Genomic DNA, 21,498 nt, shown 5'->3' with positions numbered 1-21,498 from the left:
AATTAGGAACATAAGATTTTCTTCAAAGCGTTAAAATGCTGTGTTAAAAGATCAAAGATCGTTAAAATGTTGTGTTGCAAAAATGAGAACACCCTCCTGAAAGTTACAAAATAAAAATTGTATAAAACAATGTCTGGTGCAATTTTTGTACAGCGAAAAGTACCTGGTCCCTGCAGAGAAGTTTGGTGGTAGTAAAGTTCTGAGGAATGGGGGAGTTGTTCTTTATCAAAGGTGTCATGAATTCACACACACAATTTTGAAACAGAAGATGCTACCTTCTCCTTCTCCTTCTCCATTGTTGGGCACTTTTTCAACATGACAGTGACTATAAATTCTCACAGGGTGAAAAAAAAGTATTTCACCCGACTTTAACACAATAGGGCACCTGAAGAGGATTTTGAAGAGAAGTTGAGCAACACTCCCCATCAAACACCAGGGGCATGCAAGGAGGTGAAAATTAGATGTGAAAATTTGTCATGAACTTGTACACTTTATGCCAAGAAGGATCAGAGCAGTAGTTATGGAGGACATACTACGTACTAGAATATTCAATGTTTCTTTGATTGAATTAAGGGTATAGTTATTTTTGCAACCGCAAAGTTTGGGATCGAAATAATTTTTTTAAAGAAGTCTCTTATGTTCACCAAATTTGCATGTATTTTATCAAAAATACAGTAAAACAATAATACTTATACTTTAACACTTTTTTTCTTCTATTTTTCAATTTTTTTTTATTGAAATTCATCCTGTGATGGAAAATAATTTTTTTGTCAAATGTAAATGTCTTTACTGTAACTTTTAAACAATTGAACGCATCAAAGTATTAATTTCTTTAAAAAAAATAATAATAAAAAGAAAAAAATCCTAGTGACCCCAAACTTTTGAACTGTATTTAATGCAACATTGCTTTGTTTTGTCAATGTTGTTACTTCCCTAGCTTGTTTTATTTCAGTTAAAGTCTCTCTTGGAGCAGCCATACAGCTCATTTTCATTTATTTCCTAAAGAAAAACATTTTGTAAAACTTTTATAGTAACTGTTAATATATGACTTTTGTGACTTTTTCGTAGTTGGAGCCGAACGACCCATTCTCACAAGTCTCACTTTTTATTTTTATTTGCTGTGGTTGCATTTTTGGCTGCTTGTTTTTTGGTGTACACCTCTGCAAGGTTGACCTTTTCACCATAAGGTTTAGGGTTGTTTAGTTTATTTTTTCAATTTAGTTTGGATTTAGTAAAGGATTGTACTTTCTCTTTAATGGGATTCATAGCTCAAGCAAACCTGTGTGACCTTTTAAGTAACGTACTGTAGTTCCCTGCATGTACCTCCCAAGGTGGAGCAGTAAATGGCATAATATCCTTAAATCTTAAAACCACTTTGCCATGTACCCCATTACACTGTGTATTTGCCACCAAAAAGCCTACTTAGAATTCTCACGGGTCAACAACAGGGAAAGAGCAAAAGGATGTAAACCATCTGAGAAAACTGAGTGGGCAGAAGAGTTTTTAAAATAGCAATTCTGCCTCTGTACTTCCTCCTTCCACAGTCTATGACCTGCTCTCCAGTCAAGCCGCAGTAGCCTAAGTGAACCCTGTTCCTGTGTGTCTGATGACCACTGGTCAAGTGTTTTAGACTCAAGAACTTTCAGCAGAGTCACAGTGTTAAAATGAGAAACAAACAACCACCCACCATTACAAACCTTGACATGATAACGTGGGGTGAAATCACAGATCAGTTAAAAAGACAAGTGGCATGGTCATTTATAACTCAGTTGAAATAACACTTCTTAGAAAGCTAAAAACTGACAGCTTGGTAAGCACATTTGCTTGTCCATATAGGGACAGTATAAAAATATACAGAATTTTCTACAAAAAAGTATCATGTTTACACAAAAATATTAAGCAGCAAAGCTTTTTTCAACATTGATAATAATAAGAAATGTTTCTTGAGCACCAAATCAGTAGACCATTCATACACTTTTTATACATATGAAATGTTGGAAAAAAGTGCAATTATACTTTTAAATATAAAAGGTGAAGGCTGCGTCATTGTAACTCTAGACTACAACTTCATCAAGCTCCGTCAAATCTCAATTTGAAAAATACTTGGAAGGCAGTCTCCATTGCACACATTCCAGATGACAAAAAATAATTAGCGGAAAAGGAAGAGATACTGAGCTTGTCCAATTTCATTGTGTAATGAAAGATTATACTGGTCTAGGAAGGACAAAGTCTCACTAGGATGCAGCCACTGTCTTTATTAATGGGCCATTGAATCATTGACTCCACCGTTTCCTAAAAAAAATCTGAATCATTCAGTAACACTTTCCTGCCGTGGCTTTGTTTTTGAACTATTTGAATTATTTTTCCTATAGCAAAAACAGTCAATATTGCGTCTAAAATCTCTTCTAAAGGTCACTTAATATAACTTCATGCTACTAGTTTATTGAACTGTTGTTTAAAATCAATGTCACATTTGCAATCGTTCTAAAATTATGGAAAACAACACTTTTAGTCCCTTTCATTTGCCCCTTCAAAAAAAAAAATCAAGAAAACCTCACCTTGCTGTCCACAATGAGGTTTCGGATACAGCCAGTGAAGTGCTTGTGTTGAAGTTGTGGGTAAATATATGGCAGGTTCTCATTCACTCCTCCTAGCTGAAGCACCTGCGTCGTATTCAGATGCCTGAAAGCACATCAGAAGGGACAATGACCCTTGCCATTAATGTGCTATATGTTATGGAGAGGTAATTTTCCTCTAGAGATTAACTCTGATAATTCATTTGACCTTTTAGATTGAGACCTTTGTGTGACTATCAATATTTCAAGACGTTATTGAGTTCATAATTGGAATGAGGCTCATATGTAGAGTGAGAAAGAGGAAGGTAATGATTGTTTCATTGACTGGATCTCTGTGTCATGGTAGATGAATGGCTTCTTTGGCACAATAACTTTACTGGTTCATCAGGGCGATATTTTTAACACTTTAAACAAACATAAGTTTGTGTGAAAAGAGAAATATAAAGGAAGAGAAGTGCTTTACTTGTCCATATTTGGTGTAATGCCAGTAACTTCACAGGAAGTGTGGTCTTCAGTAGTTAGCCAGCTGCCCACTCCCTCCATCTCCATGATAGTGGCTCCCGCACAGTGGTCAAGTGTAAAACGCACCTCCTGGGAACAAACGTGTGGGAGAAAGGAACCTTTATTAACACACAAATGTAGGAATTTGACTTCCATGAAACACCACAATTGAATGGCGACATATTAAACATTCTGAGACAGAACGTTTTTTATGTAGAACCAATGATGTACATGTAAAATGTATCATTAAAAAAAACAAAAAAAAAAAAAACACTTTCCCTTCAAATGGATTAAAGATATTGAATCTGTATTGATGTTTTTACCACAAACTTCATAGAAATGTGCTAATGTTTTTTTTCTGTTCGGGTTCAATTTGACGCCACAAAAACACTGCTGAAAAATACAATACAAATAAATCAATTGGGAAAAGAGATACAGAGTGTACAGCAGTCAGACCAATTTAGAATGTACAGTAAAGATTTATTTTCATGCTTTTCTTTAGCTGTGGTCTCTAAGACCCTAAAGTTTAACAGAACTAATGTAGCATTTTTCAAGGATGATGTTTAAATTATATGATCAAGTAAAAAATTTGTTTATAAAAATACTTCTTATACAAATTTGGAAAAGTCATGAAGTATCAGCCAGATACATCAATGTTAGGTACATATTTCTAGCAAATAATACATCCGTTAACACTTTATTTCAATAGTCCACTTATGACATTCTACTATAGTGTAACTGCTTAATATTTGCTAACACTTTATTTTGATGGTCCCCCAACATACTTTCTTGATGCCTTAATAAACTTTTCAATCAAAGTTTTAGTGAAATGGACTTTCTATCATACACTTACATCATACACAGTTGTTTAGTGTATGCTGTAAGTGTATGATTGACAGTCCATTTCACAAAAAAATTAGAATCACACACTTTCAGACTTTACAGTTGTTCTGAAAACAACAAACTCACACAGTTCTAGGAGATGCATGACACATGAAAACAGTGTGTTCTAAAATTGGCTAAAAATATCACACATATAAAATCTGAGTCAGTGACCATTATACACTGGCTCAGACCAGACTGGGCAAAAGTCATCTAGTGTTTCCAGCTTTTAAATTATTACATTTATTTTGCTTGTACAGACACTTAAATCACCAAGTTGGTTCAAGAGCTTCTTCTCACCAACATTTTTAACTCTGGAAGAACACACACTTTACACTCTCTCTCCAGTCTCTATGGAGGCTAAAGCCTCAGGCACGGTATTATTAAACACATAGCATGTCAAGAAGCTAAAAAGTTCCAGCTTGCAATGTTCCATTCACACCCAGCAGGATGCTCACATCCTGTTTGCATTGAACAATAAGGATTATAATTTGAAGAAATTTCAGACTGACCCTAAGGCAAATTCCACCCCGGCAAGACTACAAGCTAGCACTACTACAGCGACAAGCAGCAACAACAAAGAGGCCTTTGGATCAGAAACAGTTCTGGCAACACTGAATACAATCAAATTAGCACACTAAACAATGTTTGGGATCAAGTAAACCCAGCTAACAGCTGCGATCACAGTTCATCTGTCCCTCTCGGGCTGTGAAGATGGTTTCAGACCAGATAGTAAGACTTTGACGTCTTGTACAGAAGTACTGAGGTGTATTATTGGAAGAAGCTGCCGAGGAGAGACGGGCCGCCGCTCGATTAAACACGGCAGTCAGTCGCTTGCTATCGGTGAATGCTTACTTTGCTGTTGCTCCTCACGTCCAGTCTGTGCCACCGTCTGTCCGCTACATTCACGTTGCCCGGCAACTGCAGGACCAATGTACCCGAGCCGTGGTTAATTTTCAGGGTGGGGGTGCCGTCGATCAGTTCTGAGAGAGAAGAACAGAACAGAGACAGAGAGACAGAGAGACAGAGAGAGAGAGAGAGAGAGAGAGAGAGAGAGAGAGAGAGAGAGAGAGAGAGAGAGAGAGAGAGATAACAACTTAGTTGAACTGTTAAAACCCAGATACAGAACTACAAAGGAGTGGAGGATGGTTATAAAAACTCAACATTGAACACACACACACTGCCTAAAAACTACCAAGTAAAAGTGTTTTAAGTTCAACTAGCAGCAGGCTTTTGACTGACAAATGTATCACATAAACTCGCGCTTTGTTTCACATTACAGGGTCAAGTAAGCGCTGCAGAGCCTGCTGCAATTACGATTATATTATCCTCTGGCATAATAGGAAAAACATATTACGGAAAGTTCTTCTTTTTGTCTGAGTTAGTCGATTGGCAAATTAAAAATTAATGAAGCCAGGAAGACTCCCCTAAGCATCGTATATTCTGACAGAGTCTGAGCATACATGCAGAAATGCCTTCAACTAATTTCACATCTATCAGCAGGATCTTTGCTGTTAAATAAGCCCGCCGTGCCTATTTTGGCCAATATGTGTGTCTGTCATTTGTCTCACCAACCTGCTTTCCCAGTGTCTTTCAATTCTCCCTCTATTTTCTTATTTGTCATCCTCTTGAGTTCTCCCTTTGATGCACTCTTTTCATTCCTGTAAATAACATGCACTTCCTCTCAGCTCGGCTATGTTGCACTGTCTGGCACTCACCATCTGCAGACCATGAAACTGAACTTTCGTTGGTTACAGTGTTCTTTTTTTACTGTATGAGAGGATAATGTATAAGATGAACTGCATTTAAGCAACCCTAGACACTTCTCAAAACACATGCACCCACTTCATTAGCTGAAATCAAATGATTGACTCTCCAGACATATTGTCCGGGCTAATTCCCTCACACCGTCATTAAAACTGGCTGATTTATGTCGTCCATCTGTGCTTATTCTCGCTGTCACTATTTCTCCTATTATTTCTTGCACAGAGTGTTTCAGCAAGTGAATGTCTTCCATCATCATCCCCTGCATGGTTTAACCCATTCAAGCGGCTCATGAGTGCTGAGGGACTTTGCCTCACTCTCGTGGTTGAGGGGGGGAGTTTGGTTAGCACATGCTGTGAGACAAATAGAGCAATAATAGAAATAATGGCTCAGAAGTACTGTTTAATAAAATGTCTCGGTACTTTGCAGGTGTTAGTTAAGTAGGTATTACTCTGGTTGGCTACTGTTTTATATGGTGAACAAGACTTTTTGGTGTATAACCCATTAGTGCAGATAAAATTAGATAACCCCTCATTTTGTTTAAACTTAACTTTCGTTAAAATTTGGTTTTCTCTCTCAAACTTTGTTTTAACATTCCCACATTTAATTAATCAATTCTTCAAATTAGTTTTAAAATCTACTACTTATCTTTAAATGGTGTAAATTAATGCTTCATGAATGGAATACATTTATTGTGATAATCAAATTTACATGTTCACAACAATATTTACCTTGTCACCATTTAATTTTAAGCGTTTGAATTCAAAAAGGTACACAAACAGGAAATAACAAAGGACTTAAAACACAGGCTTACGACTCTAAATGCATGACAGTGAGTTTGTTTGTGCTTGAGTGAAATAATCTCAATTGTAACAAATATCAGTCTATGCACTGTCATGTTGTGCACTTTGTGTGAACAATAAAAGCACATGGAAAGTGTTACAAACTTTCCCTGTTTAGTTTCCCTGTTAGCTCGCCATAATATTTTAAATATTTCCAAATAGAAATTATAAACCCAAAACAATGTCCTTTATTAACTCATGATTTACACAACTGAATGAAATAAACCTTTTTTAAGTTTCTGAAACTGTTTCTATATTGGTGGTTTCCAATGGTCTCATTGAATTCTCTCTCAACCTTTTTCTCTAGTGTCAGGCTAACTCCCGATGGTATCAGGGTGTTGAGCTGGAGATAACAGTGACCATGCTGGGTGCGGAGCAGTGCTGCTGTAATCTGGGCTGAGAAGCCCTTTTTAGAGGGAAGCCCCTGAGAACAGACAACTGCTCCCCTACACGGATTCTGTCACCAATCCTGTCCCAGACATGAAGCGCTGCCGACTGAGAGCAAGACCATGTCTTCTCTGGCTGACATGACATTTTAGGTAGAGTGCAGATGAAGTAGGATAGAGAAAGGAAGGGCAACAGCAGTGAAAATGAGAGATGGAAAAGGTACAAGTCTAGGGTTGGTATTGATTTGAAAGGACTGAAACGAGGGGAAGTAATGAATGTGTCTCTGTAAGACAGACGGAAAGAGTAGGTGACTATTGGAAGTTTCTAAAGGCCATGACACACCAAACCATCATTAAAGAACTAGTGGTGATGAAAGCTGACTATGTTGTTGGCTCTCGTCCCATGCGTCTGGGCCAAAAAGTTGTGCTCGAATACACTATAAAGACTATAGCCAATGACCAACTAGCAGTTTTGTGCCTGCGTGAGAGGAAATGACGATCATAAGAGCAGGATGGCAGTGGTCTATAGTCGAAAAATAGCCAAGAACTCACAGCGCCTTAAAAACTGTTGCATACAAGGAGCATAGACCATAAAGTCCAAACAGGAAAACACTCAATGCCTAGTAGTCTATAGTCATCATTCAAAAGTGGAAACAAAATTAGGACTGCATACTTTTTTACCCCTAAGCGAAAAACAAAAAATAATGTGAGTATATCGGTACCTTAACCATTCTGAATATGAATCATGTTGATCACTTTCTTCATTCCAGACAGCTGTGTCGAGTATTGGAATAAAATTAGAACCACCTTCTCTGTGTACCCCTCTTGACTTCATTGTTTGCTCGCTTTCATCACTTTCACTTTTTTTCTCTTGGAATGCTTTGCTATAAAGCTAAACAGCCAATCAGAGTTCTCTCTTTCACGGACGGAGTGTGACTTGTGCCGATAATGCGGAACACGCCACAAAAACTGAGCTAACAGACACTCAACAATGTCCCGGCGTTGGCTGATAACCGACCACCGGCTTGGTGTGTCACAGCCTTAATATACAGATGAAAACCAGGAAGAGAGAGAGAGAGGAAGAGAGAAAACAGGGTGAGGGGGCACATCCGTTTGATCTGGACCACTGGCCAGCACTTTCAGTGTTACATATGTAAATGTCATATACAGGGAAACAATCTGTATATGTAATTAGGCTGCAACTTGTTTTTGCTCTCAGAAACGATCCCTCGGCAGTCACAGGGGGTCGTCTGTGCTCTCTGCTCCTCATCCCTAATTCATACTGGTCTCCCTGCAACATCACTGCACATTAATCCCTCTGTCAGCAGGAGGGAAGATGAAGGGAGACCAACCTCCTCCCCTCGGATCCCTCTCAAATGCATTTCCACTTTAAGCATAAGAAATGGCTTCTCTTTGCGGGTCCTAAGGGACGAGCAGGAGGGCCGATGGCTTATGAACCCTGAAAACCCCACCCAGTAGCCCTCACATCAGCGGCTCAGGAAATGAGCTGGTATCCTGTAAGTTGAAAGGTATATTTGATAGCTGCTGTGGCATGATGAGTCTGAGAGGGTTCACTGTGAAGCAGGTTTCTGCAAATTGACCATAATGCACACATCACACTCTGGGTGTAACTGTATCTCTGTGCTCACTTTCATCTGCCAGACGCTCCCCGTGTGTGTGTGTGTGTGTGTAAAAGCTCACTAACACTTTCATAAACACTTCACAGTTCCTAAAACATTTTTACGGCATTTTCATTGACTGATAATAAAAATAGGCTAAAACAAAGGTTTTATTTCATATTACCAACCTTTCATGGATTCTCGCAGATATTGATAAATATTGATTATTTTACACACACACACACACACACACACACACACACACACACACACACACACACACACACACACACACACACACACACACACACACACACACACACACACACACACACACACACACACACACACAGTGCATAGTACTGTTGAAAGGTTATACATGTTATATTGTTTTTGTAAGAAGCATATATATATATATATCTTTTTTTTTTTTTGGATTAGGACTGCCCGATTAATCGAAATGAAACCGCACGCGATTTGGCAAAGGCTGTGATTATTTTACGTGCAGCTTGTCAGTGCAGAACGGCTGATCGGTAGTAAATGCTCCTTCTGAACGCCATTGAGCAGATTGAGACGCTTTGATTAAAAATGACTAATAAACACACGACTGGCTTATTCGGTATAAGAAGCCACATCATCTTACAGAAGAATGCTCAACTGTCGTTATGAAGGTTCATAAATGCTTCTCATGTTTGGAAAGATGATTGTCACGTGTTGCTTTTTCAAATGCACATTATAAGTGACTCAAACTAACAGTGCTTTCAGATGGAGCAGCGTTTACAGAGCCGTACATCAATGACAAGCGGCGCATTAAAAAAATAATCACAGCCTTTGCGATTTCATAATCGCGATGAGCCAAATCAGTTTAAGTGCAATTTCATGTAAATTGCGATTATTCGTGCAGCCCTAATATATATATTTAAAAAATCATCTATTCCTGCGATGGCAAAGCTGAATTTTCAGCAGCCATTACTCAAGATTTCTATTATAAATTCTGAAAAATGTTTTACTTTCTTACTTTCTTTCTTTCTTTCTTTCTTACTTTCTCTTTCTTTCTTTCTTTCTTTCTTTCTTTCTTTCTTTCTTTCTTTCTTTCTTTCTTTCTTTCTTTCTTTCTTTCAAAAAAAAAAAACGTAATGAAACCAAAGTGAAAATGTATATTTTATTAAAAAAGGTGGTCATATAGACCTCATTCAATATTAATACAGGAGTTAATATACTGTATATAAACTCCTATATTAATATTGAATGAGGGCTATAATGTATTTTATATATAAATATGTGCATGTATATGTATCTACACATTTTAAGCTTCTCTATAACCGACATAAGAAACCGCTTTGGATAAAAGTGCATAATATATGAATAAATTCTACAGGAACTATTATCTTTACATCCTTGACAAGACTAAGAAATTAATCAAGTACACCATCTATTCACAAAAGGCATGTTTCTCAATGTCCCTGAACATCATCTACAGCCAGAAGTCTTTTCAGTCATGGATAAATTACCTCATGAGGCTTCTTATCATTCAATAAGTGTCCTTAATCAAATAAATTAGATTTGTCAGTCTAATTTGTCTATTGATTCGACATGCTCACCCGTCAAATCTTTGTCTAACCTTGAAAAGTGACTGTAACCACCAATAAGACCATTGTGACAAAGACTTCAAGCACGTATCTGTGCCCATTTCCACCAATGAAAATAAATTGAGGAGGAGGTCAGAGGTCGTCTAGAGAAAATTAATCTGGGTTGTAATGAGAAGTAATTCATGCTAGAGGTGAATAAAGACGGTTTCTCTTTAATACAAATGCCACGTGTGGATTTCATGCTTGGTGCTTGTTTTATAAAGTGTGCAGCTATGCCTCAAGCGCTTCAACTGATGAGTGAATCACCCATATATACGCGTGCCTTAATATACATATGGCTTAAAAGGAAAACACACGTTTACTCACAAATGTATTTAGAATATCAATATAAAAAGAAATACATTTTATGCCAATTTTAATTTAAAGCCAAAACTCTTACAGCTAAACTGCCGGCTGGAAATGTTTACTGACCAGCCGCAATGTTCAGCTCACTTCAAACCACTCAAAGCCAAACAAATACTAACTTCTTGAACTTGGACATGTTGCAAAGGTTGTGAGTTGCTTTCCAGCCAACCAACAGATTCATAATCTATTCATAAACAACTCAGAAGTACTGATACTCACACAGACACACACGAATGATCTGCTGCACACAGGGATGTGTGTGGGAGGCCCCGGGTGTGTTTGCACTATGCAACTCCATTGTAGTATCAGTGTCGTGAGTGTCTTTAATAAGAAGAGCAGAGGCGTAAAACTGGCAGGCAACAGGCCAATGATAAGGTTTAATAGGCCACAGTGAAGAACAGCAGTAAGTAATAAGGTCTGATAGAGTGAAGGCGAGGAGGACTGGAGAGAGAGAGAGTTATGTATAGAGACTCACACTGTGGCTACACTTGTTCTGCTGTCCTCCGCACTGCCATTCATCATTATTCATCGCCCGCTTTCTTTCTTTATTCCACCTTCCCGTTCACACACCATTTTCGTCTCTCACCCAGACATGAACTTCTTTCTCGGCTTAAATCATGTCTGAGCTGCGCCACTTACTGTTCCTCCTCAGCAGTTCCTTCAAATCTGAAACTCTTTTATCTATTTAATCTGACTCTCTTTCCTCGCTGTCTCTCTACTAGACTCTTTCTCTGTTTCCATTTCTCCTCTTTCTGATTTCTGCATGTCATCACTAGACCTATCCAACCTCTCTCTTGCACCCCTTTTCTAGTACTGGTTCTGAAGCCAGTGCCCAGTTTAAATCCAATCCGTACATTTCGAAAGCAGAAGATGTGAAGGAATAACATCTGAGGTGCCCCTAAAAACATGCTAACTAGGAACCAAAAACTATTGCTCCTACATAACTTATTTTTATCAGTTAATTTGTCTTTGGGTTGTTATATTTCTCACAGATTTCTGCTCGTTCTAAATCAGATACAGATAAAATAGCAAAGATTAAATCTATATGAATGCATTAGTGAGAGAGCAATTGCGTGTGAATTAATTCTACCTGGCAGCGTCTCTCTACTAATGGTGAATCTGTGGGTTTTAGTTACTAAGAAATATATGCTAGAACTTTTCAGTTTCTAAGCTATTTTATTGATAAATCACATAACAGTGTTGACAATACATTTCTGCACCACTGAATGTTTCTGTGCACGCGATCTGCACATGATGTGCGAGCTACTGTCTATATCTGTGTGTGTTACAATGCAGCTGCACATTAGTTTAGAACGGTGATTAACTTACATGTACAATAAGCTGTTTAAATCCATTTTGAGCACCAGATGGCATAATCAAACACATCTTGTGCAGCGCTCTCGTAGTATGCATTTATTTAGTCATTTTAACTGTTGGAACAGGAGTGTAAAAGTGGAATTCAAAGATTTCTTATCCTGTGGCGCCCTCTATAGGCCATGATCAGTTAGTCGACGTCAAGCTTAAAGCGCCATGGCAGAAAATGTAAGTCGACTTGTCTGTGCAGCCCCCAATAGTAACATATGTTATCATTCGTCTTTCTAGTCAATGGGATCAGGAGTCCACTATCACAGATATTCAGAGATCCCTCGCCAGCAAACAGCAGTTCCGACACAAGCACAGCACCATTTAGAAAAAGAAAAGTATTTGACTATCGCTCTCACCCTGATACTGACCTGAAACTGAAGCTCAGACAGATCTCCACCACTTCACCACTCTTTGTTGCTGGAAACCCTGTCCACAATTACACACTTCACTTAATCTTCATCTTTCACTCCCTGTCACTCTCTCTTTCTCACCTCAGATAGGCTGTCTGCCATGCATCCCTCTCTCATTCTCTCCATATGTTCAGCATCTCACCCTGCATTGATTACACTCACACACTGCCTTATCTGCTACTTATCCACATTCGCCAACACACCAGTGAACTGATCAAGAGCAGACTGCTCTTATATGAACGTATGCTGGGCACGTAGGCAGATCTGTGAGTTCATTAAAGCTCTAAATGTGTATACCTCATTGTAATCATTCTCCCAGATGAATGACAAATAAGCCTTTACTGATATAATGAGTGCCTTCGTTAACCCCTAATGAGCCACTATATGGCTGCACACAAGGCAATGCTGCGGAATTTATGACACACATACGCAAAACAAACAGAAATAATGTGGTATTTTTTATCTTTGGTTGTTAGATGATAGCAGATCTCCCCTGAGTAAGAAAATGTTACAGCAATAAAACTTTTTTTTATTAGAAACAGTAAATCCTGCTGGAGAGACGCGAAGGAGTCTCTTCATCTCTTTCTGTCTAAAATAAACATATTATCACCCTTTTTTCATTCTCCTCTCTCTATGTGTAGCCCTACTGGGAGATGAGTGAAGATGTGCCAGAGGTTCAGCTTGTGATATGAAAGAATGATGTAGACACTGAAGCAATTCCTCGCCTTTCGACCTGTGGCTCGACTGTGTGTAGGTTACCTATGGCCATGAAGTCCTCTGGCTCCCACGGCTGAAGCTGAGAGAGGGGTCCACTGTAGAGCAGCAAGCCGTCTGCCACCTCTGTGATGAACTCCAGCGAGAGGTGGCTCTCGAAGCATGGCCTTATAGGGGGAAACCAAGCATAGCCGTTTCCATGGAAACTGTGTTTTGTCTGCTGGCACTCGGGTCCCTCAAACTGAGCCGGGCACTGGCATCTATGGTATGCAAACAGAAAATCAAAAGCTCTTATTAGAAACAGTATGAGTTTCAGGTTTTGTGCACATGCTACTGGACTGATCTGGACTAAAAAGATAGAAATGTACAAAGACAAAAAAGGTTTGTAGTCATCATACATTGTGATCTTACAGAGCCCTGAATTGGATGAACTATCCTATTAAAGGGATAGTTCACTTTGAAATAAAATTTTGGTATGTTTTAGCTTACCTCAAGGGCATTCAAAATGTAGGTGTCTTTTTTTCCGCAGTAGTCCAAGTGATCTGAGGGCGCGGGCTGGTATAGATATATACACTAGATGTCGCCTTGGCTACGGTTTCGTTCCAATGAACTGCAGTAGCCAAGGCGACTTCTATTGTATATATCTATACCCGCCCGCGCCCTCAGATCACTTGGACGTGGCTGTGTACAAGAGGTAACAACGATATAAATACTGTTCGTTTTCTCACACAAACCGCTCGTTTCGTGTCTTAGGCCATCAATGTGTACTTACGATGGGGAATTGTTTAATTTGGACGACGGGGAATTGTTTTAATTTGGACTCTGTGCATGCTCTTTGAGATAATGACCATAGACCTGCATTATATGACTGACAGACAAGAACGGTTTGACCTAAAAATATCAAAATTGAAACTACTGCGGAAAAAAAGACACCTACATCTTGGATGCCCTTGAGGTAAGCTAAAACATACCAAAATTTTATTTCAAAGTGAACTATCCCTTTAAGTCTAGACTAAAGACCTATGTAGACAGTTATACAAACTCATATCCCTAACTTAGGTTTCAACCCTGTATTTGTGCTCCATTGGTTAGGAATCACAACCAATGGTCATGATTTTTCTCAGAGCTTTGAATCCCACTCCCACCTCATCTTGCTGAATGATGCAACCTGTCAAATACAGTCTTTAGGAGCCAGACATCAAGTGAGGGATGCTTCACTGACCACTGCCTGCATCCCTTCAGTCAAACTTTAAAGAACATCCCTTATTATCCTACAATTAATTATTATTAGTGCTGGGCAAAGATTAATCGCGATTAATCGCATCCAAAATAAAAGTTTGTGTTTGCATAATATATGTGTGTGTACTGTGTATAATTATTTTGTATATATAAATACACACATATGCATGTATATATTTAAGATTTTTTTTTAAAATTTATATATAAATTATTTATATTTATATATAATATAAATTATGCATAAATACATATACAGTATATACATGCAAATATTTCTTAAATAAATACATGCATATGTGTGTATTTATATACAAAATAATTATACACAGTACACACACATATATTATGCAAACACAAACTTTTATTTTGGATGCGATTAATCGCGATTAATATTTGCCCAGCACTAATTATTATCCTTATTTTTTCCTTATACATTATCTTAAACTATTTAAAAATGTATTCAATGAACACATGACAATGGAAGCTTATTTCAGCCATGGAATTAAAAAAAAATACAGATGGTTATTGCAACTTTATATCTCACAATTAAAAAAAAATTCCCCTCACAATTCTGAGCTTGTAACTTGTAAAGTTAAAAATAAACTCGTAATTCTGAGAAGAAAAGTCTAAATTGTGAGATAAAAAGTCACAATTACTTTGAATTATTATTATTTTCATTCCGTGGCGAAAAACAAAAGAAATATGCAAACTTAGTATTCCGTGAAAAAAGTTTTTTATTTTGCAACTCGAAAACCAAAGAAAAAAGTCTGAATTGTGAGATATGAACTCGTAATTCTGAGATATGAAGTCAGAACTGTGAGGTATATTTGTTGTTGTTGTTTTCTGTGGCAGAAAAAGCATTTGGTATGTTTACATCTACATTATAGCATTCTTCAAATCTTAATTAAAAGGCACATATTGTGCTTTTTTACTATTTTACCTTTCCTATTCATGGGTTTCATCAGGTCCCTTTCCACAGGTGTATAAAATCAAGCACCTAGATTATGAATGCAGACTGCATTGTGCTTGATTAATACACCTGTGGAAAGGGACCTGATGAAATCCATGAATAGTGTGTAATATACCTGTTTGTGCAATATGACTGTGACTGAAGCTCAATCGTTTAATTTTGCAAGAGTGGTGCGAGCTCCAAAAGAGTGATCAAATTTGCACGAGCCGTTCCTATCGCGACACTGATGATACAATTTGCAACCCATTTGAATTCTATTGAGAATGTAGTAAAACGCTCAAGTCAAAAATGATCTAAAAAAGCCACTAAAAAGGGTAAAACATCATCCTCAACCAACATAAATTAGAAAGCTTTTTCTATTGTATTTATTGTGGTAAATTTTATCTAGTTGTAGAATTTATAATAGATAATCTCTGTTAAAGTGTCTCTGATGTCCCCAGAGTGTGTATGTGAAGTTTTAGCTCAAAATACACCACAGATACTTTTTAGCATGTTAAAGTTGTCACTTTTTGAGGGTGAGCGAAAACGCACCGTTTTTGTGTCTGTCCCTTTAAATGCAAATGAGCTGCTGCTACTGGCACAGGGGGTGGAGCTAAAACAGCCGCTTCGATTACCTCACATGTGTTCAAACCGGAGTCAGACAAAGATGGAGAGACTCAAGAAGAAGTGACAACATGTAGACAACATTTCTGAATGGTTAGTTGATGAATTTATGTAGCTTATGTGTAGTTATCTTCTAGTCATTGATTAGCATATTCTATCTTGATAATCTATAAATCGTGTTCCGGAGGCAGGGTTTATGTACATTTTAGGGTTTGTGATGTCACTAACCCGGGAGGAATGTGGTGTAGTCCAGTGGCGGCTGCTAGTCTTTCAAAGAGGGGAAGCTCATTTTCGGCCTACTGTACATCATAAAAATTGTCCATTTATTTATACGTATATACTTCCCTACGTTCCTTTTTAAGAAAATGCTCTGTGACCCTGTCGTACCAACTAGGCGTTTTTTCCATTGACTTGACCAGTTTCCTCTCAATGGCCAGCAGAGTTAAATATAATTGTATAAATGTAATAATATAATAAAGGTATAAATAATAATATAATAAAGTATAATAATACTACTACTAATAATAATAATAATATATATATTTTTTTTATTATTACTAATAATAATATAAAAAATAGAATAAGTAATAATATAATAAAGATATACAGTATAGTAGGTGAAAAATTATGTGTTTTTTGAACTTTAAATCATGTAAATGTATTCTACCAGACTTCCAGCAAAAGCTTTTCTCATCATGGGAACTTCCCAAATATCATCCCCCACAAATCAGTAAAACAGGAACCACACTAGACCATACAATACCAGTCTGATGTTGTGCATCCTTTTGCCATAAAAAATTTCCATATGAAAGATACACTTCATATGCATACGTATTGGCATGACTCAAACAGTAATCAACAGCTCTCTTGTTCTGCTTTCTGACGGATCAGCCCCACCTGTTGCGCACACTCTTGATTCAGCCCACAAACAGCATCATCTTCTCAGAAACATCAATGACAAATTGCTTTCTTGTGGTTTGCCACCCAAGCACTGCTGTGTCCTCAGATCCTCTGCTTCAGTTCCTCTTTGGCAAGTCTAATCATAGTCTTTGAAAAATGCATGGGTCTATCGCCATCCTTCCTTTGTACGTCTGTCTTCTTTCTGTCTCTTTTTGTCTTTGTTTTCTTTCTCTCTTCGCTGTCTCACACATAGCTGCAGTTATAATTGCCCATTTGAAAAGAAAATGACATGGGTTGACGGCCTCTGTGCACTTATTACAGACGAAAGACAGACAGACAGACAGACAGACAGTCAGGCAGGTCAATGAGCCCAACAAAGCAATCCAATGCATCAAAAGGGCTCTAATTACATTGTGCCCTAATCAAAACTATTCCAATGTTTAATAAAACAACATAGCAGAAAACAGGCTGAGGATATGTTTATAGCACTGACCGTCAAACTACACGGTTTGCCTGATGATCACTGCCATATCTAGTCTAGCAATTCCACGTCTGTTCACACAGAACATGCAACTGCTACTTGACACAATAACAGCCAATCAGATAATATTTGATGTTTAATGTACAGATATGAGGATTTCAGTGCAATTGTATTTCACAGTGGATTGTTTATGTCTGCTTTCACCTGGACATTTTGTAAAATTTTTGGTTTATATTTCTGTATTGTCATGCTAGGTAGCCAAAATTGAGAAACTGACCAGGTTGGGACAACATTTATATTAAAGAAATGTTTATCATGTCCTCGTTAGAACACAGTGCAAAGATTTTTTTCTGAAGATGAAGACAGTGTTTGATCTGAGAGGAATTAAAGGTGCATTCCGTAGGTCATTAGCTAGCTATCATTGCTATTCTTCATGTACTTTAGATACCTATACCACAATGGTGTTCGACACAGTACTGCCATCTAACGACATGTATCAGCATGAATGTCTTTAAATAAAGCACACTGATACTAGTGAATTTTAGAAATCAGCTAACAAATTTAATTATTTTACCTGTCCATCAAAATTAAAAGCAACTTGGCCATCACAACTCAGGATTGTCTATGTTATCAAATCTTTCCACCTTGTGCATGCCGTTCTGATGTTCACGCTAATTTTTGTGTCTTTCTGGCTTCAGACCTTTTTGCTTCATCGGCCTTGTGCGGATTCTCCAAGTATCTTCTTTAATAAAGCACAATAAGAAGTGTCTATAGAGTAAATTTTCACTCTTCAAATCACCAAACAGCTACTAGCGTACACTGTTAGACTTTTCTGTAATTTCTACAGTTATTTACTTTAAATCCCCCAGTATTATACTGCTATTCCTCTTTACAGTAAATAACTGAGATTCCCATTGCATCATGGGAATTTTCTGTGACGTCTAACACCACATACAGAGAATTACTGTATTTTTAAAATTTGCTGTATACTACTGTATTAGTCTAACACCACATACAGAGACTTACTGTATTTTTTTAATTTGCTGTATACTACTGTATTTGACGTAACGGCCTCTCTGGCTGGCACCATTCCATCATGCTTTTTATTTCCTCATTTTTGCCTTACACCGCGTGTCTACAACGCTATAATAGCCAGAGGCTGTCTATATTGGACACATTGAAGCGACCGGAACTTTAATACAAAATGCAAACCTGTTTGTCCCTTGTCAGAAATAGCGCGAGCGCTTGGACTCGGAGTACCGTACGTCAGAAATATAACGGCCGCGGCGCATCACTTTACACTGGCTGGGATTTGTCGTGTCGCGCCAGAGCATCCAGTGTAATATCAGTGGGGTCTGTCTTTTGTTGGATCACGCTGTTCGTGTCTGGCCCAGGGAAGAGATGGAATTCACTTCACCGAGAGAGAGCCCAGCAAGCAAGGTAAAAAAAACAACAACATTCTGTGTGTGTTGACAGGATTGTGCCAAGTTTAACCTATGTTATAACGTTAGCTGCTAGCCTACTCGTCAACATGGCGGTAACGAACTTTACCACGGTAAACTGAGCTAACGTTTCATTTTACAGACATTGTTAGATTATTGAATTGTCGAGTTAAAATATGCCAACGAGTAACACGTTTACATTAACAATGTGAATAAACTAATGTGAAATTCTGTTTTGGTTGTAGATAATGTTGGCCTGTAACTGATGAGAACCTTTATAGTTTTAGCATTAGTTTGCAAACTATAACATATTATAGTTTTTTTTATGGAATTTAATATTTACTTCCATTTGTATATGTGTTTAAAGGCAACTGCAACAAAGCGCCAATTCGCGCCAGTGGTGTCTAGCAGCTAGCAAGATTCCGGAGGTAGGCCATTTGTGATATATTTTGAGATAAGTTTGCTGAAATGATTAGCAATATGTGAACATTTCTTTGGAGCCACAGGTGCAGACTAGGTAGCTTACAATATCTTATAAAATCTCTATAAAATTGGCTAACTTTATATCAAATAAGTGACCTTTGCATCATGTCTAACTTTATATTTATTACACAGCAAATGAACCAATCAGAAGATGGACCATTGTCTTTGTTCAGTCTCACCAGATTAAATGTATCCAGGTAAGCACTGCAGTAAAACTCTCACTAATTCATTCATACCAAATCTAGCATTCTAAACAACTTAAGTTTATATTTTTGCATTATTTTTATATTTTATTAGGCAGAAGACTCTACCATTGCAGTCCCACCTGACCAGGAAGGTCCTAATATCAGTGCACAGGTGGGTAACTACTGTAGGAAGGAGAACGATCATCACTCAGTGATTTCTTGCATGTGTCTTACTGTGTATTTGTCTCAAACAGAAACCCCTTCACTGCAGACAAGCTGAAATGGGCTAAAATCATCGATTTCAGTCTTTCTGTCTATGGACCTCAGCATTTTTGGACAGAATTTAGGATTTGTAAGTTTTAAAATTTAATCTGGCATAATTTAATTTAGTTATTTTGTATGCTGTTTATTGACAAAAGCTGTTTACAAATATATATTCTGAAGTTTTTGTGAAAATAATAATAAAAGTTAACAAAAAAGGAGGTTAAAAATAATGTGACACTAATATTCTCTCTCTCTCTCTCTCTCTCTCTCTCTCTCTCTCGCTCTCTCTCTCTCTCTCTCTCTCTCTCTCTCTCTCTCTCTCTCTCTCTCTCTCTCTCATATAGTGTTGGAACCGGGATCTCCTCTGAAGGACTGAGTACATTTGTGTTTGTGGACACGCACACAGACCAGGGAACATTCTGATGTTGTCAATCAAGTTCTGAACAGGAACCAATCTTTGGAGAAGTTCATTTATTCGCAAAGGTGGACAAAAACATTGTGTTGGCTTTTTAAAGATTATTTTGATGATGACTTTTACTCCTATGCTGTAGAAAAGATGGAGGAGTAGACAGTCAGACATTGATAATAAAAAGAAATGTTTATTGAGCATCAAAGAGACTTCTTTCAAAAACATTAAGACACTTAAATACTACTTTTGGCCACAAGTGTACATGAATCAACACATTTTTGTAAATAAGTGAAATAATTTTGAAGGTGGGGTTATATGTCATGTTTTGAGAAAAGAACTGTGTTTTGTCCTGTGTTGGACATTTCCTTTTTGACTGCTTAATGTATTTATATTCTGCAGTTTTATGAATGTAATGGTTGATATTTCATTATAATACTTGTATAAGCTAAACAACCAATGACTCTACATTCATTTAGTCAAATGCTAACGTTTTATTTATGATTTTATGTATGTTTTTAAAAATGTGTGCAGTGAAGGACAGCACATAATGTGTTAATTTAACACGTTTACACATCTTTGTGCTAACCTTTCTGACATATTTACTTAGTTAAAATCATTAACACAATGAATGAGTTAAAATTAACACAAAAAACGTTGGCCCTAAACTCACCCATTAATGTGTAAAAATTTCACACATCATTTCCAGCATTGGCATACTGTTTATTTTGTGATATATATGAAATGTTTTAAATAAAAAGTTGTGTTTTGTGATAACTTTGTCTAATTGGTCTGTATGTCAGTAGTACTTATGTAGGATAAACTTAATCATTTATCAAAATTATGAAATCTAATTTATATTTAGTACAAATGAAAAAAAACGAATTACAGTAGTGTACTGATTAGCTTCATTTTTACAGTAATGCACTGTATTACACAATTACAGTACCATTTACTGTGAAATACGGTGTGGTACTGTAAATCTTAATTACAGTAACTTACTGGCAACAGTGTTGCCAGTAAGTTATTGTAAAGAACCCTTGAAAAGTCTAACAGTGTATCTACAAAGACGGCATGAAGGATGAAGATACCCTTTGATGTTTAGTGAAACACTACAGGTCACGTTATTTCAACATGCTTAAAAAAACTGTTGGTGACTGGCTGGCTCATACATAATTAAAACAATTATAGGAAAATTGTATGAGTACAGTCTTTATCTGAAGCGAGGATGGGATGAGACATTTGGATGACTCTTCATAAAACTTAAAAATATCAAAGATAAAAGTGCAGTGAGTTTTTTTTTTTTTTTTTTTTTTTTTTTTATTCTCATAAGATGCCAAAGTTTACAAGAATCTGTCTCAAAGATTTCATATAGCGTGTCAGATAGTCATTCTCGACTACATGTGCGGGATGGAAGAGTAATGCACACCACAGAGAAAACTTTCCATGATAATGGCACAGATATTACATTT

The 21,498-nt window shown here is 37.3% G+C and overlaps 1 protein-coding gene and 1 long non-coding RNA gene across 2 annotated transcripts in view; one reads left to right on the top strand and one right to left on the bottom strand.

Annotated features, from left to right (window-relative positions):
* LOC309492798 (neural-cadherin) overlaps positions 1 to 21,498 on the bottom strand; it is a 290,251-nt gene that overhangs the window by 36,491 nt on the left and 232,262 nt on the right. The window contains exons 23-26 of the mRNA XM_082161808.1: positions 13,099 to 13,313; positions 4,815 to 4,942; positions 3,040 to 3,167; positions 2,559 to 2,682 (exon numbers count right to left, since the gene is read on the bottom strand). Of these exons, the coding sequence (XP_082017934.1) occupies positions 2,559 to 2,682; positions 3,040 to 3,167; positions 4,815 to 4,942; positions 13,099 to 13,313 (595 nt within the window). The remainder of the gene's footprint in view (positions 1 to 2,558; positions 2,683 to 3,039; positions 3,168 to 4,814; positions 4,943 to 13,098; positions 13,314 to 21,498) is intronic.
* Positions 19,116 to 20,774, top strand: LOC309492877. Its single transcript, XR_014203734.1, has 3 exons — positions 19,116 to 19,528; positions 19,611 to 19,708; positions 19,965 to 20,774. It is a non-coding gene; the product is annotated as an uncharacterized lncRNA (long non-coding RNA).

Source organism: Leuciscus leuciscus (genome assembly GCF_965113295.1).
Source record: "Leuciscus leuciscus genome assembly, chromosome: 2".
Taxonomy (NCBI): domain Eukaryota; kingdom Metazoa; phylum Chordata; class Actinopteri; order Cypriniformes; family Leuciscidae; genus Leuciscus; species Leuciscus leuciscus.
This window is presented reverse-complemented; position numbering and strand designations above follow the sequence as displayed.